Here is a 22871-nt window from a genome sequence, read left to right as displayed (position 1 = left end):
GAAAGGATCATGGCCCACAAGGGGCAGGCTGAACTCAAAAGAGGAGGGGGGAAAGAGGAGGCTGGAGGAAGAAAGAGAGGGTGGAGATTAAGTTTAGGTGGTGAAGACTCACTTTTCTGATTGCTAGCAAAGCTGCTCTTCTTGGTTCCTAAAGTAGGAGATGTGAAAACTTGTATATGACTATATGAGTTCAGCATTGAGAATCTAAAATCCTCAGTGAGGAGAGAAGAGGAGAGAATGAAACCCTTGAGTGTTTCACTAGTGGTCCTGTGGCTCCAGCTCAATGGTAAGTTTGGAAATTCCTTTGGGATCCAGTGTGAGATGTAAAGTTCTTTCCTGTTCCAGGCAAATGGTAGAAACAAAGATGTTTTAACCTCTACTTAGGGGCAAGAGGCCCATGAAAAGACCCTTTTGGAGGGCTTGAGTCTTTTTTTAATCTCTTGTTGATTATCTGACGTTTGCTTTTCTCCACAGGGGTGAGCAGTCAGCAGAAGGTGCAGCAGAGCCCAGAATCCCTCATTGTCTCAGAGGGAGCCAAAGCCTCTCTCAACTGCACTTTCAGTGATAGTACCTCTGATTCTTTCTGGTGGTACAGACAGCATTCTGGGAAAGGCCCCAAGGTGCTGATTTCCATCGTCTCCAATGGTGACAAGCAAGAAGGCAGATTCACAGCTCACCTCAATAAAGCCAGCCTGCATCTTTCCCTGCACATCAATGACCCTCAACCCAGTGACTCTGCTGTCTACCTCTGTGCAGTGAGTGCACAGTGCTCTCCAGCCACCTGCAGCCTGCACACAAACCTACTGTGCCCAAAAGACCTGAGACAGAGCACACACTACCCAGTGGAGACATTCTGCTTCTATTCTGTATGCGATGAGAATTAAGAATTAGAGTGGAGAGGGCTTCATTGATTGGGAAAGCTTTTTAACATTTTGAAATTAAGCAATCCTGAAAGGAAAGGTACACTTTGGTTTGGTTGTAATATTTTCCACGTTTCTCTCATATGCTGATGGTTTCACAACAGCATGTGAGAAGCATGTACACACTTTTCTTGTGCACATGTTGGTGAGTTGAATGACAAGCACTGGGCCGTGCGACTCACCACATGTCATTCTGCAAAGACCGCCTTCATCTCTACAGCACTGTACTGTCCTTGATTATTAGAAGCTTTCAATTAAAAAATTATTTGATTTCCTTTAAAAAAAACCTAGTTTACAATGTGGCAGGTTTCTCAATGGAGTTTTCGTCCATATTTATTTCTGTTAAACCTTCTCCTAGCTAATCCCTCTGTCGTCCCCCAGTTCCCTAACCCCAGCTAAACCTTCTTGCTCCCAGTGTCTCCTCTTCTCCTTCTATATCTTGGTTCTATTTCCTTCCCATTCATCTTCCTCAATGCTTCTTTTTCTCCTCTTGTAGGCACTTCTCTCATTTTATAGCATCCACACACACTCATGTTCACATGAATATATATTTCAAGGTCCATGATTTGCAGAAGAATGATACTTCAGATTTGAATAGTATGTCAAGGCAAAGAGTGTTTTATTCTTCAGGATTCCAGGATGTTGGGGTCTCCAAGAGTCAACCAAGTGAGCTTGCAGGCTTGATTTAAAGCACAGTGGAATTTTGGGGCATGAAGTTGCAAACCCTTGCTGAGGAACTCTCAGGCGAATGAGCTTTATCTTATTCTATCTCCAGGCATTCCGGAACCCAGATCAAGGCCTGAAGGCTGGAGCCTGGAGTTTCTTTTCTTTCCTTTTTTCTTTTCCTTTTTTTTTTTTTTTTTTTTGTAATTGACTTGCCTGGGCTTCAGTGGACTTTTTCAGATTTAGGCCTAGTCTCCTTAACTACCAATTTGAAATCTGCCATGGAGTTAGCATAGCCTTCTCAATAGAAATAAAAATTAGATGCTGTTGTTTGCATGTATTGTCTCTCTGAATTTGAATAACCCCAGTACTTTTACAGTTTTGCAGTCTCATAAAAATTTAATAATTTCATTTTTTGAATAACATTCATCTGTCTATGTGTCTATCTATCTATCATCTGTTTTTGTATGTATCTATGTCTCTATCTGGAGATAGATTTTCATCTCCACCAAGTTCTCATTATCCATTCTTTTGTTGATAAACATGTAGGATTCCTTCATTCCCTAGCAATTTTGAATAGAGTCACAATGAATAAGATTGAGGAAGCATCTCTGCAGTGAGATACAGAGTCCTTCAGATACATACTCAGCAATTACATATCTGGGCTGCATAAAATGTCAGCGTTTAGGTTTGACAATGCTTCACACCCATTTCAGAAGGATTTTATAGCAGTTTATGCTTCTAACAATGGAGAATGATGGCCTCCTGTTTCCTACCATCTTCCTCACTCTCTGTTGTCACTTGATTTCTTTTTTTTCATTAATTGATTTACTTTACATCCAGATCACAGCTCCCCTTCCCTCTTCTCTTTCCAGTTCCACAACTCTTCCATCCCCCCCCTTTCTTTTCAGAGAAAGAGAGACCTCCCATGGATATCACCCTGCAGTAGGATTAGACACTTCTTTCCCTATTGAGGCCAGGCAAGGTATCCCTGTTGGGTGAAAAGCATTCAAAGGCAGGCAGTGGAGTAGAAAGAGCCCCTGCTTCTGCTGTTAGGGGTCCCTCAGGAAAACCAAGGTGTATGTCTTAGTTAGGGTCTTATTGCTGTGAACAGACACCATGGCCAATGTAAGTTTTATAAAGGACAATATTTAATTTGGGCTGGTTTATAGGTTCAGAGGTTGAGTCCATTATCATCAAGGCTGGAACATGGCAGCATCTAGGCAGGAATGGTGGAGGAGGAGCTGAGTTCTACATCTAGGAGGAGGGTCTCCAAGCCCACCCCACAGTGACACACTCCTTCAACAAAGCTACACCTTCTAGTAGTGCCACTCCTGGGCCAAGCATATGTAAACCATCACAATGAATATCTGTGACATTTACCCAGGATCTTCTGGCTTTCATAGTCTCTGGTGAGAAATCTGGTGTTAGCCTCATGTGTCAGCCTTCCAAGTCTGTATACCCTCTGGGATTAACCATGTACCCCGATTATCCCATTCTTTAGGGTTGATATTTAGTGAGAAATGAACATTGTTATCATTGTCATGGATAATGTACTCTTGAAGTAAGCAGCTTGAGTATGAGCATCTTTCCTTTATCTGTTCCCTTTCTACATGTTGATGGTAATGGAATGTCTGATCAAACCTTGTTTTGTACATGCCGATTACATGGCTCTTGAGTAGGATTTAGTCACCAGTTTCTGCAAGATCTCAAAGCCCAACATGGGACAGTTTTGGAGGCACAGAATTCTTTTTTTTTTTTTATCCAATTGATAAGATATAATCCTTAAACATACAAAGCCTGGTACCATCCATCCCTTAAGAACATTGATAACAACCTGTAAATACACAGAGCGAGATGTACGTCAGCCTCCATTGTCCTGCCATGGCTTCTCTCTCTCCCTCCTGTTTCCCTTCCTTTTAGTTTCAGTCTCCTCCTCTTCCTTCAAACTTCTCTCCCACCCAGCCTTTCTTCTCCTCCAATGACAGGCTTCCTATCTTGTACCTGCCCCTCACCTGTATTTTACAAATTCAGTGGGGAGGTTTTGGTGAAGACACCTGATTCCTGAGTAGGCAGCTGTTCTTGAGGAAGTGGAATTAGCATCAAAATACAGATTACTCCAGAGCAAACCACAATATTTCCCCCTTTTTTCCAGTTATAAAGCCTTTTCACTTATATATAAATTGAGTACAATTATTCCCATTCTACATTTTATAAAACATATGATATACTCAATACCTAGTCCATTACTATATCAGTTAAACAGAACATTTAGTTATTCATTCCAGCTTAGGAAAGGCTTAAAATCTGTATTATATGTTGGCTAGCTTGTATGCTATTTGATAACTATCCAATAAAATATGTATATTCAGAGTCAAATAGCCTGATAGGCTATGAGACTATAATCAGTCTTCAACCCCGTCAGAAATCTGAGAATGACCAAATATCTGTACACAAAATAAGCCTAACACAGCTTCCAGAACTGAGAGGTTGTAGAGACAAATCTCCACTATCACAGTCCCTGTTAACAAAATGTGAGAGCAAGTCTTCAGCCTTCTGGCCCAAAATCAACTGACAGACTCTTGAAATGCAGATTTTGAAGGGCTGATCACCCTGTCTTGGCAGAGTTTATCAGTCAACTATTCTGCATGAATAGTTGTCCTTTTCTGGACAGTATTAGTCTGCAGATGAAACAGGCAGTTTTGTCTAGAGGCTACCTAGCCACAAGGTATTGCCTCATCTGGAGGTAGAGATGCTCAATTTCTTCATTAAATCTCCCACAGGGGAACTGTTTGGAGCAGATATGTCTCAACAATAGATAAATAACTTTAAATCTCAAATTTCGTGGATTTCTGACGTTTTTGAAAACCATCTACCTATATAAAACAACCTGTACTGTTGTCTTTATATCTTAACAGTATCTTGAAAGTACTCTCACAGAGTCAGCAATATGCTTGCTATTTGACCCTTAACTCACATGTAATCAACTTAGAAGTATGGAATGATATCAATAGAAGGACTGGCTCTAAACCTTGTACTTTTAAACTCTTTTAACAAATAAATTCTATATCAAAACAAAGATATGATTTTAGCTTAGTTACCAAATGAGATTATGACTGTAGAACTGAATCTAGCTAATTCCTCCCTGTTAAATTACAACAAATTTTAAGTTCTTCATAAAAACAACTTTAGAATAACCACTTCCAGTCCGCCAAAAGTCCAGGGAATTGGGATGAGGACTCCTCCATAACTTCTTCAAGCTGTACATGGATGTTGAGATATCCTTGGGGGTAAGGGGATAGGAAGTGAAAGAATAAAAAATGCAGCTAAGAAGTCAGAAGTTTAACAAAGCCCTAAATACCTCAAATTCCAGACCCTGCCCTCTACCTGTACTAGCTGACCATAAAGTTAGATTAAAATCTTAGAGAATAATCTTGAGAAGCAGGAAGCTTCTCCCAGGAACTGATGGACCATAAAGTAAACAATCTTGAGAAACAGGAAGCTCCTCCTTGTGATTTTTCACTGGTATTCTCGACATTTTCCAATGATGCCCTCCCTACCCGCTGGGGTTGAGGTTTCTTCCTTTAAATTCCCCTTGTCTTAGTTACTGGGGGTCGAACTCCACTGCCCCTGCATGGAATACGAGTCTCGATGCCAGTGCACTGGTTCCTATCAATAAACCTCATGTTTATTACAGCAAGGACGGTCTCACGTGAGTTCTTGGGGGGGGGGTCGAATCATCCCGAGACTTGAGTGAGGGTCTCCCTGCTCTGGGGGTCTTTCAGAAGAATGAAGCAAATGCTGTAGCCAATGTGTCCTGACTGGACCCAGTTGAAAGTCCTTGAGACCAGGAATCCAAGTAGGCACACTATGCAAAATACAACTCTCAAGACAAAAGTTTAGAATCGAGATATCTTATTTAATTCTCTTGAATCAATTTTTCAGGCTGTCTACCTCTATGAATTCTGATCAGTATGACTCTGTGAGGTTTCTAGAGGCTAATTACACTTTTTAAAAACGCAAAGACAAAATCTTTCTCCCAAAATACTGTGTTCCTTAGTCTGTAACCAGAAAAGCTTGTATCTTGCACTCTCTCCCAGAGTAATAATATAACCATAAAACTCAAAGTTCCACCCATTATGAAGATTAAGCAAGTTTTTTTTAAAAAGTAAGCTAAACAATGAGCCTGATAGGCTTTTGTACTCTGTGATATCAGGAAATGAACCCAAAATTCTTGTTAAGAGAATCTGAGCTTCCTGTTGTGGTAAATATCAAAAGTAATCACAAACCCTCGCTAGCTGGCATCAACAAGCCATATGGCCTTTAGCGGGATAATTCATAAAACAAACCAAATACCTCCTATCAATTCCAATATCAATAAGCAACATATCAAACCAGGACTATAGCCCCAAATATATCCATCTGTTAAGCTCTCTACCCGGAGCTACAGATTTTCCTTTAACCTTAAAACTTCAATAATATATGTCTGCATTCACTCTCCCTGTTGTTACAGACATTTATCACAACTCTCTACTTGGAGTTATTGACCAATTTTTCCCTATCTAAGTTACAAACCATAGATGAAAATCCCCATGAGATTTGGGTAATCTCTTTACTCTCCTTAAAACTGAAAGATCTCCGGGGAGGATCTTTCCCTCAGGAGGAGACCCAAGCGCCCAGTGACCAAGCCGAGTCCACTCGGATGCAATCAGCAAGAGGGTTTATTGGAAAACACAGGTACCTGTGGGCTCACAGTCTCTTCGGAGGACTTGTGCGCTCAGCAGCTCCAGCATGGGGCTTTTATAGGGTTTGGGGAAGCAGAAGCGGGCGTACAGAAGCAGATGCATAGTTACGGGGATTGGTGGATTCAAACGAGGCACATAGACATGTTCACATATGATTGGCTATTTCACATGATGAGGTAATAAGGTATAGCTATACACATTGGCAGGTTTGGGGCGTCCTGAATGTCGGGGGTTGGGGGCTTATCTCTTCCTGCCAGGTGGCCTGTGAGTCAGATCCGGTACTCCTGGTCTGTTCTGCATTCCTTTCCTTTTATGGTCGGTTAGTTCTAGCGGCAGGGCGGGGCTGCCTGGACTTGCGTTTCACAGTGTTTAGTCCTGAGTTTGTGAATTTTGAAACTTACTCTTTTAACTTCATATTTTTAAACCTTAAATCTGTATAATTTTCCTTTCAAGACAAACTTAAAGACCTTCTATCAATTCTAAAACCAATAAACAACTTATCAAACCAGGACTTTAGCCCATCTATTAAGTTATCTACCAGGAGTCACAGATTTTTCTTTAACCTTAATAACTTCTATAATATAGATCTGCATTCACTCTGACTGGTGTTACAGACATTTATCACAACTCTCTACTTGGAATCAGCGACTCCAAGTATCTAAGTTCTGAACCATGGGCGAAAATCCCCACCTGATTCAGGTAATCTCTTTACTCTCTTCTTTCTAAAAAACAAATTTAATCACCTTTTAGGAATACCTGTAATTAAGAAGTAACTTGTCTAACTAGGATTTCAACCCAAAATTCCTGTGGAGCCCACTTAAAAAAGAATTTGAGTATCCTGAAAGACTTTCTAAACAAGTTTCTTTAAAAAGCAGCTTTTAATCTCCAACTCTCTGAGCTGCCATTACTTATCACACAGCAGGGGACCTACAGCCTGCCAGCCCAGGCTGCTTCCCTGTTTCTTTGTTTGAATTCCCTCCCTTAAGATATCACTTGACTTAATATGGTGCTGGCCTCCTCTTACTTACAAAATAAAAACTTTCTCTCAACAATTCGGATTACTAGTGGATTCTTGCCCATCACATTGGTTCGCCATCTGTTGTTGTAAAAATATAAAAATAAAAAAATGTATTGTTGTCTTTTACCTCGCTGTGTCCACACCTCGGTGTCCCAAGATACCTGCTAGATATCACTGTGGAAACACATTCCAACTCCGCCCCAGCTGCCCAGTGTCTCCAGCCACCGCATACTTTCTTATACTCAAACCCTCACATAAAAGAACACACAACACAATAATCTTAGATCCAATTGATAAGATATAATTGGCACTTAAACATACAAAGCCCGGTACCATCCATCCCTTCAGAACATTGATAACAATCTATAAATACACAGAGCGAGATCTACGTTTGCCTCCATTGTCCTGCCACGGCATCTCTCTCTCCCTCTTGTCTCCGAGGGAGAGAATTCTTATTGCTCACAGATACCTTTAGGGGGACATTGAATGTGAAACCAAGACGGTTGGTCCTTTAAAGGAAGCAACTCATAATCTGTTATGTGCCCAGAAGTCTGGGAGCAGAAGTGGTTCAGAACCTGGTGATCTTTGCACTTCAGTTCCTTCCCCAGATCCACACCATTATCATAAGCTTGTTTTTCTCAGTCTACTGAATCCATCTTTACAGAAGGGGGTCCAACGATGTCAGGTCCAATCTTTACTTAGCTTACTTTGTGCCTCAAGCAGATTTATTATGCTTTATGTATACACAGGATAAGTTAATTATCACTTGTGAAGTTTTCACCAAATTCTCTTCCATAAATATGTCTAAAAACAAACTCTCAATATCAGGTCACTGAAGCAGGACCCAACACCTGCTACTTAGCTGTGTTGGTCCAAACTGCTTTCTTACCCCCACTCTACAGGCCGTGGAGTCTCACACAGTCCTGCAGTACAGTTATTCCTTGATTTGTTTCCATGTGGACCTACTTCAGCTCTGGCATTCCTATTCCTCTGGTATATATGACTTGACAACTGTGTTAGAAATGGGGTGAGATAATGTGAAAGGGATTGGGAAGAGGAGAGAGGGGGAGGAAAGGGGAGAGATTGAGGAGAGTCAGACAGTCAGAAAGAGGGAGGGAGAAAGACATGAGATCTAGAATTTTCACAGATCAATACCTACTCAGCAGGACTTTATTGAAGAAAGGAGAATAAGTCTTTTAGAGAGATGAACAAGTTGCCTAGGGTGTATTTTGAGTTTAGGTGTTCAACACAGCTCCATCTTTCCTCCACCAACCCAAGTTCAGTTTGCGACACACAAGTGTACTCTTGGCTCCAAACGGATTGAAGAATTCCAGGCCTTTCTAGGCTCTGGCCTAGTTTCAGACCCCTTTTAGAGTCTGTGCAGACATTTGTAAGCCTTGAAGATGGATTTGAATGGGAGTGACAAGGGTTAGAGCTATGCTATATATTAGATCCTCACTTAGATTTCCATGGCTGATGTTTCATAGTGATTTTCACTGCATGTGACTGTGTGCAATACTTATTACTACTGAGAAAGGAGACATCTGCTGATTGTGTACACACAAACTCCCCTCACTCCCAACCCTGACCTGGAACTAATGTCTCTTCAGTACTCCAGCTGAACTGTCCAGTACTTTACTTTTTAATGGTTCCATTAGAAGACTTTACTGTTTGACTCTTTCCTTGGTCAGGAAGATGAGCCCACAAGGTGGCAGTGTTGAGCAATATTCTCAAAAGAGAGAGAAAGGGGGGAAAGAGGAGGTACAGAAGGAAGAGGGAGGGGTAGAGAGAGGGCTGGAGGAAAGACTTGTTGCTGTTTAGGTGGTGAAGAGTCACTTTCTTGATTGCTAGTAAAGCTGTGTTTCCTGTTTCCTAATGTAGGAGAGGTGGAAACTTGTATGTGACTATCTGAGTTCAGGGTTGAGAATCTGAATCCTCATTGAAGAGGGAGGAGGCAAGAATGAAACCCTTGAGTGTTTCACTAGTGGTCCTGTGGCTCCAGCTCAATGGTAACTTTGGAAATTCCTTTGGGATCCAGTGTGAGATGTAAAGTTCTTTCCTGTTCCCCGCAAATGGTAGAAACACAGATGTTTTAATCACTAGTTAGTGGAAAGAGGCCCATGAAAAGACCCTTCTGGAGGGCTTGAATCTTTTTCTATCCCTTCTTGATTATCTGACCTTTGTTTTTCTTCACAGGGGTGAGCAGCCAGCAGAAGGTGCAGCAGAGCCCAGAATCCCTCATTGTCTCAGAGGGAGCCAAAGCCTCTCTCAACTGCACTTTCAGTGATCGTACTTCTGATTATTTCTGGTGGTACAGACAGTATTCTGGGAAAAGCCCCAAGGCCCTGATGTTCATCGTCTCCAATGGTGACAAGCAAGAAGGCAGATTCACAGTTCACCTCAATAAAGCCAGCCTGCATGTTTCCCTGCACATCAATGACTCCCAACCCAGTGACTCTGCTGTCTACCTCTGTGCAGTGAGCACACAGTGATCCCCAGCCACCTGCAGCCTGCACACAAACCTACTGTGCCCAAAAGACCTGAGACAGAGCACACTCTACCCAGTGGAGACATTCTGCTTCTATCCTATATGCAATAGGAATTAAGAGTAAGAGTAGAGAGGGCTTCATTGATTGGCAAATCTTTTTAACATTTCGATATTAAGCATTCCTGAAGGGAAATGTACACTTGGTTTGGTTGAAATATTTTCCACTTTTCTCTTTTCACAAGTTGATGGTTTTACAACAGCATGTGAGAAGCATATATACATTCATAAGGTGCAGATGTTGAAAGACAAGTGCTTGGTGGCAGGACTCAGCACATGTCATTCTATAATGACCAGCTTCATCTGGACAGCCCTATGCTTTCCTTGATTTTTAAAAGCTTTCAGTTCAAAAAAATACGTGTTTTTCTTTCTTTCTTTCCTTTTTTTTAAAATTTAGTTTACAATGTTGCAGGTTTCTCTATGGAAGTTTCATACATATTTAATTTTTTGTTAAATTAAATATTAAATTTTTTGTTTCCTCCAAGCTAATCCCCTCTGTCCTTTCACAGTTCCCTAATCCCACTTAAACCTTCTTACTCCCAGTGTCTCCTCTTCTCCTTCTGTATCTTGATTCTATTTCTTCCCATTCACATCTTCCTCAATGCTTCTTTTATCCTCTTGTGGGCACTCATCTCGCCTCATTGCATCTACATATACTCATTTTTACATGAACGTGTATTGTAAGGGCCCATGATTCGCAGAAGAATGATACTCCAGATTTAAATAGGAAACACAATATTGTTTTCTTCTTCAGTAATCCAGGATGTTGGGGTCTCCCACTACTAAGAGAGAGAGACAGCCAAGTGAGCTTGTAGGCTTGATTGAAAGCACAGTGGAATTCTGGGTCATGAAGGTTGGAAACCATTGCTGAGGAACTCTGGGGCAAATGAACTTTACCTTCTCTATCTCCAGGCATTCTGGAACCGCTATCAGGGCCTGAAGGCCAGAGCCTGGTTTTTTTTTTTTTTTTTTTTTTTTTTTTTTTAGTAATTGACTTACTTGGGCTTCAGTAGACTTCCCAACTTTTAGACCTAGTCTCCTTAACTGCCGATTTGAAGTCTGTCATGGAGATAGCCTAGCATTCACAATATAAAGAAAAATTAGAAGCTTATGGTTTCATGTATTTTCTCTCTGAATTTGAAAACCCCCAATACTTGTACATTTTGCATTCTCATGCAAATTTTGTAATTCCATTTTCTGAATAATATTCATCTGTCTACATGTCTATCTATCATCTATTTATGTGTGTATCTATGTAGAGATAGATGTTCATCTGCACCAAGTTCTCATTATCCATTCTTGTCTTGATAAACATGTAGGATTCCTTCATTCCCTAGCAATTTTGAATAGAGTCACAATAAATAAGATTGAGGGAGCATCTCTGCAGTTACATACTCAGCAGTTACATATCTGAGCTACATAAGAGTTCAATGTATTCTAGGAGGAGGTCTGAGGAGGGTCTCCAAGCCCATCCCACAGTGACACACTTCTTCCAACAAGGCCATGCCTTCTAATAGTGCCACTCCCTGGGCCAAGCATCTGCAAACCATCACAGTGTTTATCTGTGACATTTACCGATTGTCTTCTGGCTTTCATAGTCTCTGGTGAGGAATCTGGTGTATTTCTGATAGGTCTTCCTTTTTTGTGTTACTTGACCTTTTTCCCATACTGCTTTTAATACTCTTTCTTTGGTTTGAGTATTTGGTGTTTTGACTATTATGTGACAGGAGGAAAATCTTTTCTGGTCCATTCTGTTTGGAGTTCTGTAGGCTTCTTGCATGTTTATGGGCATCTCTTTCTTTATGTTAGAGAAGTTTTCTTCTATAATGTTGTTGAACATATTTACTGGCCCTTTAGGTTGTGAGTCTTCATTCTAATCTATACCTATTATCCTTAAGTTTGATCTTCTTATTGTGTTCTGCATCTTTGGATGTTTTGGGTAGGAGATTTTTCCGGTTTACATTTTCTTTGATGGCTGTTTCAAATTTTTCTGTGGTATCTTCTGCCTCTGAGATTCTCTCTTTTATCTCTTGCATTCTGTTGGTGAATCTTGTGTCTATGACTCCTGATCTCTGTCCTAGGTTTTCTATCTCCAAAGTTGTCTCCCTTATGATTTCTTTATTGTTTCTATTTCCATTTTTAGATCCTGGATGGTTTTGTTCTATTCCTTCACTTCTTTGGTTGTGTTTTCCTGTAATTCTTTAAGGGAGTTTTGTATTTTCTCTTTAAGGGCTTCTATTTGTTTACATATGTTGTCCTGTATTTCTTTAAGGGAGTTATTTATGTCCTTCTTAAAGTTCTGCATCATCATTATGAGATGTGATTTTAAATTCAAATCTTACTTTTACAATGTGTTTGGATATCCAGTATTTACTTTGGTGGGAGAATTTAAGTGCTCTGATGATGTCAAGTATTCTTGGTTTCTGTTGCTTAGTTTCCTGGACTTGCCTCTTGCCATTTGGTTGTCTCTGGTGTTAGCTGTTCTTGCTGTCTCTGACAGTGGCTTGACCCTCCTGTAAACCTGTGTGTCAGCATTCCTGGAGACTGGCTTTCTCCCAGCAGGATCTGGGTGCAGAGAGCAGTGGGACTGGGTCAGCTCCTGGTGCAGGCAGAAACCAGAAGCTTCTTGTCCCAGATAGCTCCTGGATTTGTGTGTCCTGAGGGCTCTGGGCTGGTCCCTTGGAGCAGAAGTGGTGTTCTTAATTCTGCTCTCAGATGTGTATGTGTTCCTGCAGACTAGCTTTCAGCTCTGGGCACAGGCAGAGACTGGAAGGATTCTGACCATGAAGGCTCCTGTGTGGAGAGGGTTCTAAGCAATTTCCTTTTGGGCCAGGAATGTGGGTAGAAGTGGTGGTCTCCTATGAGCCCTCAGGATTGTTTGCACTTTTGAGATTCCAGCTCTTTCCCCCATGGGATTTGGGTATAGAAAGCCGTGGTACCTGGTAAGATCCTGGCCCAGGACAAGAGAAACTATTTTAATGGAGGGTGACTAGTACAACATGTACCATAATGTGGCAAGGTCACAGATCTTTCACCATAAATTATAACTTTGCAGAGCATCAGATTTTTACATCTGTGGATATTATTGAAACTCTTGTTTTCACTTTTGTATGAAGCTACACCAAGGGGAGTCCTCTCTCCCCCACTGTGCTTTCAGCACATAATGTTAGGATTCTTACTTTCTTTCAGAAGTTTAAACTTTTGTAATTTAGGATTTCATCTGTGTGGTGGTTTGAATATGCTTCTCCCAGGGAGTGGCACTATTAGGAGGTGTGGCCTTATTGGAGTAGGTATAGTCTTGTTGGAGGATGTGTATCAGTGTTGGTGTGATCTTTAAGACCCTCATCCTAGCTGCCTGGAAGTCAGTCTTTTCCTAGTGGCCTTCAGGTGAGGATGTAGAACTCAGCTCCTCCTGCAGCTGCCTGCCTGGACACTATCATGCTCCTACCATGATGATAATGGACTGAACCCCTGAGTCTGTAAGCCAATCTCCAATTAAAAGTTTTCCTTGTAAGAGTTGTGTTGGTCATGGTGGCTGTTCACAGCACTAAAACACTAAAACAATTTGACTCTGTGATTACTTTGTGACTCCCACAATTTTACATATTGATCCCCCTCCTTAGTATCCACACCATGATGTTTTGTTTCAGGTTCACTGTGACAAAGGAAAGTGCTGTGTATCTCTAACTAGTTCTTCTCCTGCTCTTTTGAGAAAACAGTTTATCTCGTTGTATGGCATATCTCTTCCTGGGAAGTGTGTGATCCTTCCTCTCCCCCATCTCCAGTGGCTGTTTGCCCACAGGGAAGGGGGGCCTAGGACTGGACAGGACAGGACAGGACAAGACAGGACAGGACCAGATTTGGACAGTGTGAATATTGAAGGATTGAAATTTGTGTCTGCCTCTGAGAGACAGCTTAACCGTATTTCAGGTGAACAAAGGTTATATAGATCTTGGGGAGTGGGTTCTGATTTCCACAATGGATATACATTACTGGCTAGGGCAGAGATGCTTTTACCAATGGAATTCTATAAATCTGCTGGGTAGGTTCCTACTGGGAGAGAGAGGAAGCTGAAACTGTAATCTGGCAATGTAACATGACTTTCCTCCAGTGATATTTTTTGGGGTGAAAGGCCTGTAGTGCTTGTCAGAAGCTTTGTGCAGGGTCATCCTCTAGGTAAGGTCAGGCACCTGTTCTTAGAGTCACTCTCCAGATAAGACCAAGCAGAGAAGAGGAAGCCCACTGAGAAAGGGAGTTTTCTTTTTTTCTGTGTGCTCAGAGAGATTATACAGACATTGTGAACTGTGACCTTAATAGCAGAGTCTTCCAACAGAGGTGTGCATTTTACAAAGACTCTGCTTCAAATTATTTCCTGTTTGAAAATTTCCCAAGGGCATGATATTTGTTATTTTCTTTATTCTCACCCTCTCCCATCAGCCTCCCAAGCCTGAATCCCCTCTGGGATAGACACATGGCCTGATTATCCCATTCTTTAGGGCTGATACTGAAGGAGAAAATAACATTATTATCATTGTCATGGATAATGCAGTCTTGAAGTAAACCATTTGAGTATGAGCATCTTTCCCTCATTCTTTTCTTTCCCCTTGTTGGTGGTAATGGAAGGTCTGATCAAACCTTGTGTTGTAGGTGCTGATTACATGGCTCTTAAGTAGACCCGTTTTTGTAAGGTCTCAAAGCCCAACATGGGACAGTTTTGGAGGCACAGAGTTCCTACTGCTCACAGATATGAATGGGGGAAACTGGAATATGAAACCCAGATGGTTGTTCCTTCAAGGAAGGAACACATAATCTGTTATGTGCCCAGAAGTCTGGGAGCAGAAGTGGTTCATAGCCGGGTGATCTTTGCACTTCAGTTCCTTTCCCAGCGCCACACCATTATCATGAGCTTGTTTTTCTCAGTCTACTGAATCCATCTTTATAGAAGATTCCAATGATGTCAGGTCCAATCTTTACTTAGCTTACTTTGTGCCTCAAGTAGATTTATGATGCTTTATTGTATACACAGGATAAGTTAATTGTCACCTGTGAAGGTTTCACCAAATTGTCCTCCTTATATGTCTAAAAATAAACTCTCAATATCAGGTTTCCAAAGCAGCAAGACCTGGTACTTAGCTATGTTGATCCAAACTGCTTTCTTACCCCCACTGTACAGGCCATGGAGTCTTACAGAGTCCAACAGAACAGTTATTTCTTGGTTTGTTTCCATGTGGACCTACTTCAGCTCTGGCATAGCTATTCCTCTGGTATATATGGTTTGAGAACTATGTTAGAAATGGAGTGAGATAAAGTGAAAGGGATTGGGAAGAGGAGAGAGAAGGAAGAAAGGGGAGAGGTAGAGGAGAGCCAGACAGTCAGAAAGAGGGAGGGAGAAAGACATGAGATCTAGAATTTCCACAGATCAATACCTAATCAGCAGGACTTTATTCAAGGAAAGAGCATAAAACTTTTAGAGAGATGAACAAGTCACCTAGGTTGTATTTTGAGTTTAGGTGTTCAACACAGCTTCATCTTTCCTTCATCAACTCAAGTTCAGTTTGTTACACACAAGTGTGCTCTTGGCTCCAAATGGATTGAAGAATTCCAGGCCTTTCTAGGCTTTGACCTAGTTTCGGACCCTCTTTAGGATCTGTCCAGACATTTGTTAGCCTTGAAGATGGATTTGAATGGGAGTGACAAGGGTTAGAGTTATGCTATAGATAAGATCCTCACTTAGATTTCCATAGCTGATGTTTCATAGTGATTTTTCAGGGCACATGACTGTGTGCAATACTTATTACTACTGAGAAATGAGACATCTGCTGAGTGTGTACACACAAACTCACCTCACTCCTAGCCCTGATGTGGACCAAATGCCTCTTCAATACTCCAGCTCAACTGTCCAGTACTTTACCATTTAATGGTTACATTAGAGGAGTTTAGTGTTTTTCTTTTCTTGGTAAGGATCATGAGCCCACAAGGTGGCAGTGTTGAACATAATTTTCAAAAGAGAGAGAAGGGGAAAGAGGGTTGGGCAGGAAGAAGAGGGAGGGGTAGAAAGAGGGCTGGAGGAAAGGCTTGGTGCTGTTTAGGTGGTGAAGACTCACTTTCCTGATTGCTAGTAAAGCTGTGTTTCATGTTTCCTAAAGTAGGAGAGGGGGAAACTTGTATGTGACTATCTGAGTTCAGGGTTGAGAATCTGAATCCTCAGTGAAGAGAGAAGAGAGAATGAAATCCTTGAGTGTTTCCCTAGTGCTCCTGTGGCTCCAGCTACACTGTAAGTTTGTCGATTTCTTCTGGATCCAGGTGTGAGATGGAAAATTGTTGTCTGCTCCAGGCTAATGGTAGAAACACAGATGTTTTCATCACTAGTTAGGGATGGGAGGCCAATTGACAATCCATTCTGAAGTGTTTGCATTCATATGCATCCTTTCTTGATTATCTGACCTTTATTTTTCTTCACAGGGGTGAGCAGCCAGCAGAAGGTGCAGCAGAGCCCAGAAACCCTTATTGTCCCAGAGGGAGACACAGCCTCTCTCAACTGCACTTTCAGTGCTAGTGCTTCTCTGTATTTCTGGTGGTACAGACAGCATTCTGGGAAAGGCCCCAAGGCTCTGATGTCCCTCTTCTCCAATGGTGACAAGCAAGAAGGCAGATTCACGGTTCACCTCAATATAGCCAGCCTGAATTTTTCCCTGCACATCAGAGACTTTCATCTCAGTGACACTGCTGTTTACTTCTGTGCCGTGAGCACACAGTGATCCTCAGCCACCTGCAGCCTGCACACAAACTACTGTGACCCAAAATACCTGTGATAGAGCCCATACTACTCAGTGGAGACATTTTGTTTCTATTCTGTATGCGATGAGAATTAAGAATTAGAGTGTAGGGGTCTTCATTGACTGGGAATGCTTTTTAACATTTTGAATTTAAGCAATCCTGAAGGAAAAGGTACACTTTGACTTGGTTGAAATATTTTCCAATTTTCTCTTCTCACATGCTGATGATTTTACAATAGCATGTGAGAAGCATATACACACTTTTCTTGTGCACACATTGGTGAGTTGAATGACAAGCACTGGGCTGTGTGACTCACCACATGTCATTCTGTAAAGACCACCTTCATCTTTACAGCAATGTACTTTCCTTGATTTTTTAAAATCTTTCAATTAAAAAAGTATTTGTTTTCCTTTAAAAAAAAAACTAGTTTACAATGTGGCAGGTTTCTCAATGGAGTTTTCGTCCATATTTATTTTTGTTAAGCCTTCTCCAAGCTAATCCCTTCTGTCCTCTCCCAGTTCCCTAACCCCAGCTAAACCTTCTTGCTCCCAGTGTCTCCTCTTCTCCTTCTATATCTTGGTTCTATTTCCTTCCCATTCATCTTCCTCAATGCTTCTTTTTCTCCTCTTGTAGGCACTTCTCTCATTTCATAGCATCCACACACACTCATGTTCACATGCATATATATTGTAAGGTCCATGATTTGCAGAAGAATGATACTCCAGATTGAAATAGTATGTAAAGGCAGAGAGTCTTTTATTCCTCAGAAGTCCAGGATGTTGGGGTCTCCCATTACCAAGATAGAGAGTCAGCCAAGTGAGCTTGCAGGCTTGATTTAAAGCGTAGTGGAATTCTGGGGCATGAAGTTGGAAACCATTGCTGAAGAACTCTCAGGCAAATGAGCTTTATCTTATTCTATCTCCAGGCATTCTGGAACCACTAACAGGGTCTGAAGGCTGGAGCCTGGATTTTCTTTTCTCTTCTTTTCTTTTCTTTTCTTTTCTTTTTTTTTAGTAATTGACATGCCTGGGCTTCAGTGGACTTTCCAGATTTACGCCTAGTCTTCTTAACTTCCAATTTGAAATTTGCCATGGAGTTAGCATAGCCTTCTCAATAGAAATAAAAATTAGAAGCTGTTCTTTGCATGTGTTTGTCTCTCTGAATTTGAATAACCCCAGTACTTTTACATTTTACAGTTTCATGTAAATTTTATAATTTCATTTTTTTGAATAATATTCATCTGTCTTTATGTCTATCTATCTATCATCTGTTTTTGTATGTGTCTATGTATCTATCTGGAGATAGATTTTCATCTCCACCAAGTTCTCATTATCCATTCTTTTGTTGATAAACATGTAGGATTCCTTCATTCCCTAGCAATTTTGAATAGAGTCACAATAAATAAGATTGAGAAAGCATCTGTGTGTCGGCACCTGCGCCGCCAGTGCGTGAATATCGGGCATAGGTCTGCGGGATTGAAAGAAAACATGTACACGGGTCACCCGTTTTTCAGCGAGTGCCACCAAGGCTTTACTGAGATCTCCTTATATATCAGAGGCAAAAGCCATGGAAAACAACAAGGCAGGTGAAAATCCCTAACCAGGAAAACAAGAAAAGTCTGTGTGGTGGAAAGTCCTGGGCCCAATCAGGGGCATAAACAACTTCTTAAACAACAACAAGCTGGAAGGCTGGGTGGGGAGGAAGGGTGCCATGGAAAATCCCAGCCCCAAATCAGGGGCTAAGAGCAGCTCCCAAGGGTGTAAACAATTTCTTGCTATAGTAGGCTAAAAGGCTCAGTGAGGTGGGAGGGAAACACCAAGGTAGGGCCCAACATCTCTGCAGTAAGATACAGAGTCCTTCAGATTCACACTCAGCAGTTACATATCTGAGCTGCATAAGACTTCAGAGTTTAGGTCTGAGAATGCTTCACACCCATTTCTATTGGATTTTATCGCAGTTTATGCTTCTAACAATGAAGAATGATGGCCTCCTGTTTCCCAACATCCTCCTCAGTCTCTGTTGTCACTTGACTTCTTTTTCTTTTATTAATTAATTTACTTTACATCCAGATCACAGCTCCCCTTCCCTCTTCTCTTTCCAATTCCACAAGTCTTCCATCCCCCACCCCTTCCTTTCTTTCCAGAGAAAGAGAGACCTCCCATGGATGTCAACCTGCAGTAGGATTAGGCACTTCTTCCCCTTTTGAGGCCAGGCAAGGCAGCCCTGTTGGGGGAAAAGCATTCAAAGGCAGGCAGTAGAGTCAAAAAGAGCCCCTGCTTCTGCTGTTAGGGATCCCTCAGGAAAACCAAGGTGTATGTCTTAGTTAGGGTCTTATTGCTGTGAACAGACACCATGACCAATTATGTTTTATAAAGGACAACATTTAATTTGTGTTTATAGGTTCAGAAGTTCAGTCCATTATCATCCAGGGTGGAGCATGGCAGCATCCAGACAGGCATGGTGCAGGAGGAGCTGAGTTCTGCATCTAGGAGGAGGGTCTCCAAGCCCACCCCACAGTGACACACTCCCTGCAATAAGGCCACTCCTTCTACTAGTTCCACTCCTGGGCCAAGCATATGCAAACCATCACAGTGTATATCTGTGACATTTAACCAGGATCTTCTGGCTTTCATAGTCTCTGGTGAGAAATCTGGTGTCAGCCTCCCAAGTCTGTATGCCCTCTGGGATTAACCATGTGCCCTGATTACCCCATTCTTTAGGGTTGATATTTAGTGAGAAAAGGACATTGTTATCATTGTCATGGATAATGTACTCTTGAAGTAAACAGTTTGAGTATGAGCATCTTTCCCTCATCTCTTCCCTTTCTACATGTTGGTGGTAATGGAATGTCTGATCAAACCTTGTTTAATACGTGCTGATTACATGGCTCTTGAGTTGGATTTAGTCACCAGTTTCTGCAAGATCTCAAAGTCCAACATGGGACAGTTTTGGAGGCAGGGAATTCCTATTGCTCACAGATATCTATAGGGAAACATTGAATGTGAAACCCAGGGGGTTGGTCTGAAAGACCCTTGGAGTGGGGAGACCCTCACTCAAGTCTCTGTATGATATGACTCCTCAGGATCTCATGTAAGACTATCCTTGCTGTAACTGACATGAGGTTTATTGATAGGAACAAGTGCATTGGGGTTGAGACTGGTATTCTGCGCAGGGGCAGAGGAGTTTGACCACCAGTAGCTGGAAGAAGAGGTATTTAAGGGAAGAAACCACAAAAACTACCACCTAAGGGGATAGGGATGGCGTCATTGGAAAATGTCGAGTATACCAGTGAAAAATCACAAGGAGAAACTCCCTGTTTCTCAAGATTGTTTAACTTTATGGTCTGCAGTTTTTGGGAGAAGCTTCCTGTTTCTCAAGATTGTTCTTTAAGATTTTAATCTAACTTTATGGTCAGCTAGTTCCTGGGAGAGAGTTGCCAAACTGGCTGGTGCAATTCTTCTGCTCTAAACTTTTGTCTGGGGGAGGGGGGGGCAGCGTTAAAACTTCTACCTTTCATTCCCCACTTCTTCTAGTGGCTAGTTATAATCATAGCACTAAATTTCAGTATCTTTATAATATTGATTTTTTTGACCTTGTAAAACATGATATTGCTGCCATTACATCAAAATCTGAACAGCACTCACTCTTTCTCTAATGAAGGTAACTAGTTTATTTAACACACATGGACCTATAATCAGAGACAGAAGCAAAATTAAGAAGGGTCCCATAAGGGAAGATATCAGAGTAGTCATCCAAGGAGATCTACTAAACCAGCTCTCGAACCATCCCTGATGTGCTTCTCTGTCTTTTGTCTAACCTTTCTCTAAGTTTACTCATGGAGTCTTTAATGACTCCTGAATTGTCTAAAAAAAAAAATTCTTCTTTTAGTGTAGCACACAGACCTCCTTCTTTAAGGAATATCAGGTCTAATCTTCTCTTATTCTGAAGGACTATGTCTGAGAGGGAGGTTAGGGATTCTTGGAGGTCAGCCAAAAAGTCTTTTTTACTCTTTCTATATCTAAGTCAATGGCAGTTCTGAATTCTCCATAAGCCTTGGGTTGCAGGACAACAGCAGATGTCCTTGTAGCTGCCCTTGCAGCACCTAAACTCATCTCTAAGATAATTGTCAGAGTAATTTTCAACTCTCTTTTGTGTCTTACTAAGTCTTTAGCATCAGGATTCCAATCTGGACATTATCTGAACCTACACACAAAAGTCATGACTGCCTTTTAGAACTTCTAAACTTATACAGCTTGTGGTCCCTGAGGCACAATCCCAAGAAGTGTTACGAGTACTAACATATGCAATGCCTTCATAGTAAGAAGATGTTACATCATTTGCAAAAGAAATCAAGCCTACCCCCACACCTACGATTGGGGGACCTAATCTTGATGGAACCCAGGGGAAACATGAAATTCTTGTTTCTAAAGCACATTCCTCAAGGGAGCATTATAGCAACTTCTCAGTCACATCTCTGATGTATCCACTTATCTGATGCGCAAGTCTAGGGGGCTTTTTGAAGATCTGAGTGTCCCTCTAGGTCCCAGCTCTCAGCCCCAATAACTAGTACATGGCTGGTGAGGGCTGAGACTTGATGGCTGTCAGGGTGGTCAGCAGCACCAGGTATGGTCCTTTCCAGCGAGGCTCGAGTGTCTGGGTTTGGTGTCCTCCTATGTAGTGAAGTCTCTGACCTGGAACTGGTGAGATGTCTCAGGGGTCCCCAGGCATAGGCTGCTGCCAGCCCTGACCATATTTCTTTCTGTATCAACTGTAGGTCTTTTAGCCTGGGATACAAATCATTATTACTATGACATGTTGGTTTAATAGCATCATCTAATCCATTCAGAAGAACTGAGACCCCATACGAGATCTCAAAGGGGGTAAGGCTGAATCTGGAAAGGATATTTCTTGCTCTGAAGAGAGCAAGAGGGAAGGAGTGCCACCCAGTCTGCACCAGTCTCCAAAGTCAATATGGTCAGGGTCTCTTTTAGAGTTCTATTTATTTACTCTTCTTGTACTTAACTTTGAGGTCTGTAGATACAATGTAATTTCTAAATGACCTTTAAATACCTGGCCACACTCTGGTTTACCTTGGCAATGAAAGCAGGGCCATTATCTGACTTGATTACCTTAAGCACTCCAAATTGGGAGAAGATTTCTTCCAGTATCTTCTTGATGACTACCGAGGCTGTCTTTTGCTTGGTGGGGAAAGCTTCTATCTATTCCTGAAATGTATCTACAAACACTATGAGATACTTGTGACCATATTTTCTCAGTGAAGTTTACTTCAACTTCTCACTAACTTTTTAGGTCTTTTTGCCCTGTTTCCTTGTTAAGCATTTACTTGCTGACATACCTTATACTTTTTTTACTGTCTCTCTGGCTAAAATCTTAAAGTCTATTACATATACCCGAACGTAGATAAGCTTCTTATCTCTTAAATGAGTCCATTTATGTATTTGGCAAAGTGAGTCTTTTGTTTGTCCTCTGGGGAGTATAGCTTTCCCTCAAGTGTACCATTGTCCTTTTTCTTCTAAGCAATTTGGGCCTTTTCTTCTGTTGTACATTCTAAGTGAGGCTATCTCTTAGTCCGATCCCAGTTCCCAGTGGTTGTCTCTTGCAGGTCTGCAACCAGGATAGGCTCCTGCATAGCCATTTCTCGAGCCACTTGATCTGCTTTGTTATTGCCCCATGCCACTGAATCTCTTCCCTCCTGATGTTCTGGGCAATGAATAATACTCACAGTTGTTGGCTTCATCAGGGCATCCAAGAGATGGCAAAGGCATCTGTGCTGATGTGCTGGGGGTAGAGGTTCAGCCATCCCAGATGACATTTGTGTTGTCCACCATGGCAGTACCCACTCATCTCTGACCTTCATGAAGAGAACTGTTCCCGTCTGTAGACAAGGTAGCCTTGGCTTTCAGTATGGGTCAAACGGTCAGTTTGCAGAGGTCCATTTGGTTCATGACTTCTCTTAGTCTGTCTATGTCTCTGTTTAATTTTTGTTTCTATGACCTGTCCATTGATGAGAGTGGGGTGTTGAAATCTCCTACTATTATTGTGTGAGGTGCAATGTATGTTTTAAGCTTTAGTAAGGTTTCTTTTATGTATGTAGGTGCCCTTGTATTTGGAGCACAGATATTTAGGATTGAGAGTTCATCTTGGTAGATTTTTCCTTTGATGAATATGAAGTGTCCTTCCTT

General features: G+C 41.6%; 2 gene segments (V, D, J or C); both read left to right on the top strand.

Annotated features, from left to right (window-relative positions):
• Positions 1 to 237: 237 nt before the first annotated feature.
• Positions 238 to 884, top strand: LOC116913270. The segment is given in 2 exon segments: positions 238 to 286; positions 475 to 884. Coding segments are annotated over 2 exon segments (459 nt in total).
• Positions 885 to 9306: 8422 nt separating this feature from the next.
• Positions 9307 to 9838, top strand: LOC116913269. The segment is given in 2 exon segments: positions 9307 to 9355; positions 9543 to 9838. Coding segments are annotated over 2 exon segments (345 nt in total).
• Positions 9839 to 22871: the final 13033 nt, after the last annotated feature.

Source organism: Rattus rattus, chromosome 12 (genome assembly GCF_011064425.1).
Source record: "Rattus rattus isolate New Zealand chromosome 12, Rrattus_CSIRO_v1, whole genome shotgun sequence".
Taxonomy (NCBI): Eukaryota; Metazoa; Chordata; class Mammalia; order Rodentia; family Muridae; genus Rattus; species Rattus rattus.
The sequence above is the reverse complement of the archived record's forward strand: the minus strand, read 5'-3'. Positions and strand labels throughout refer to the sequence as shown.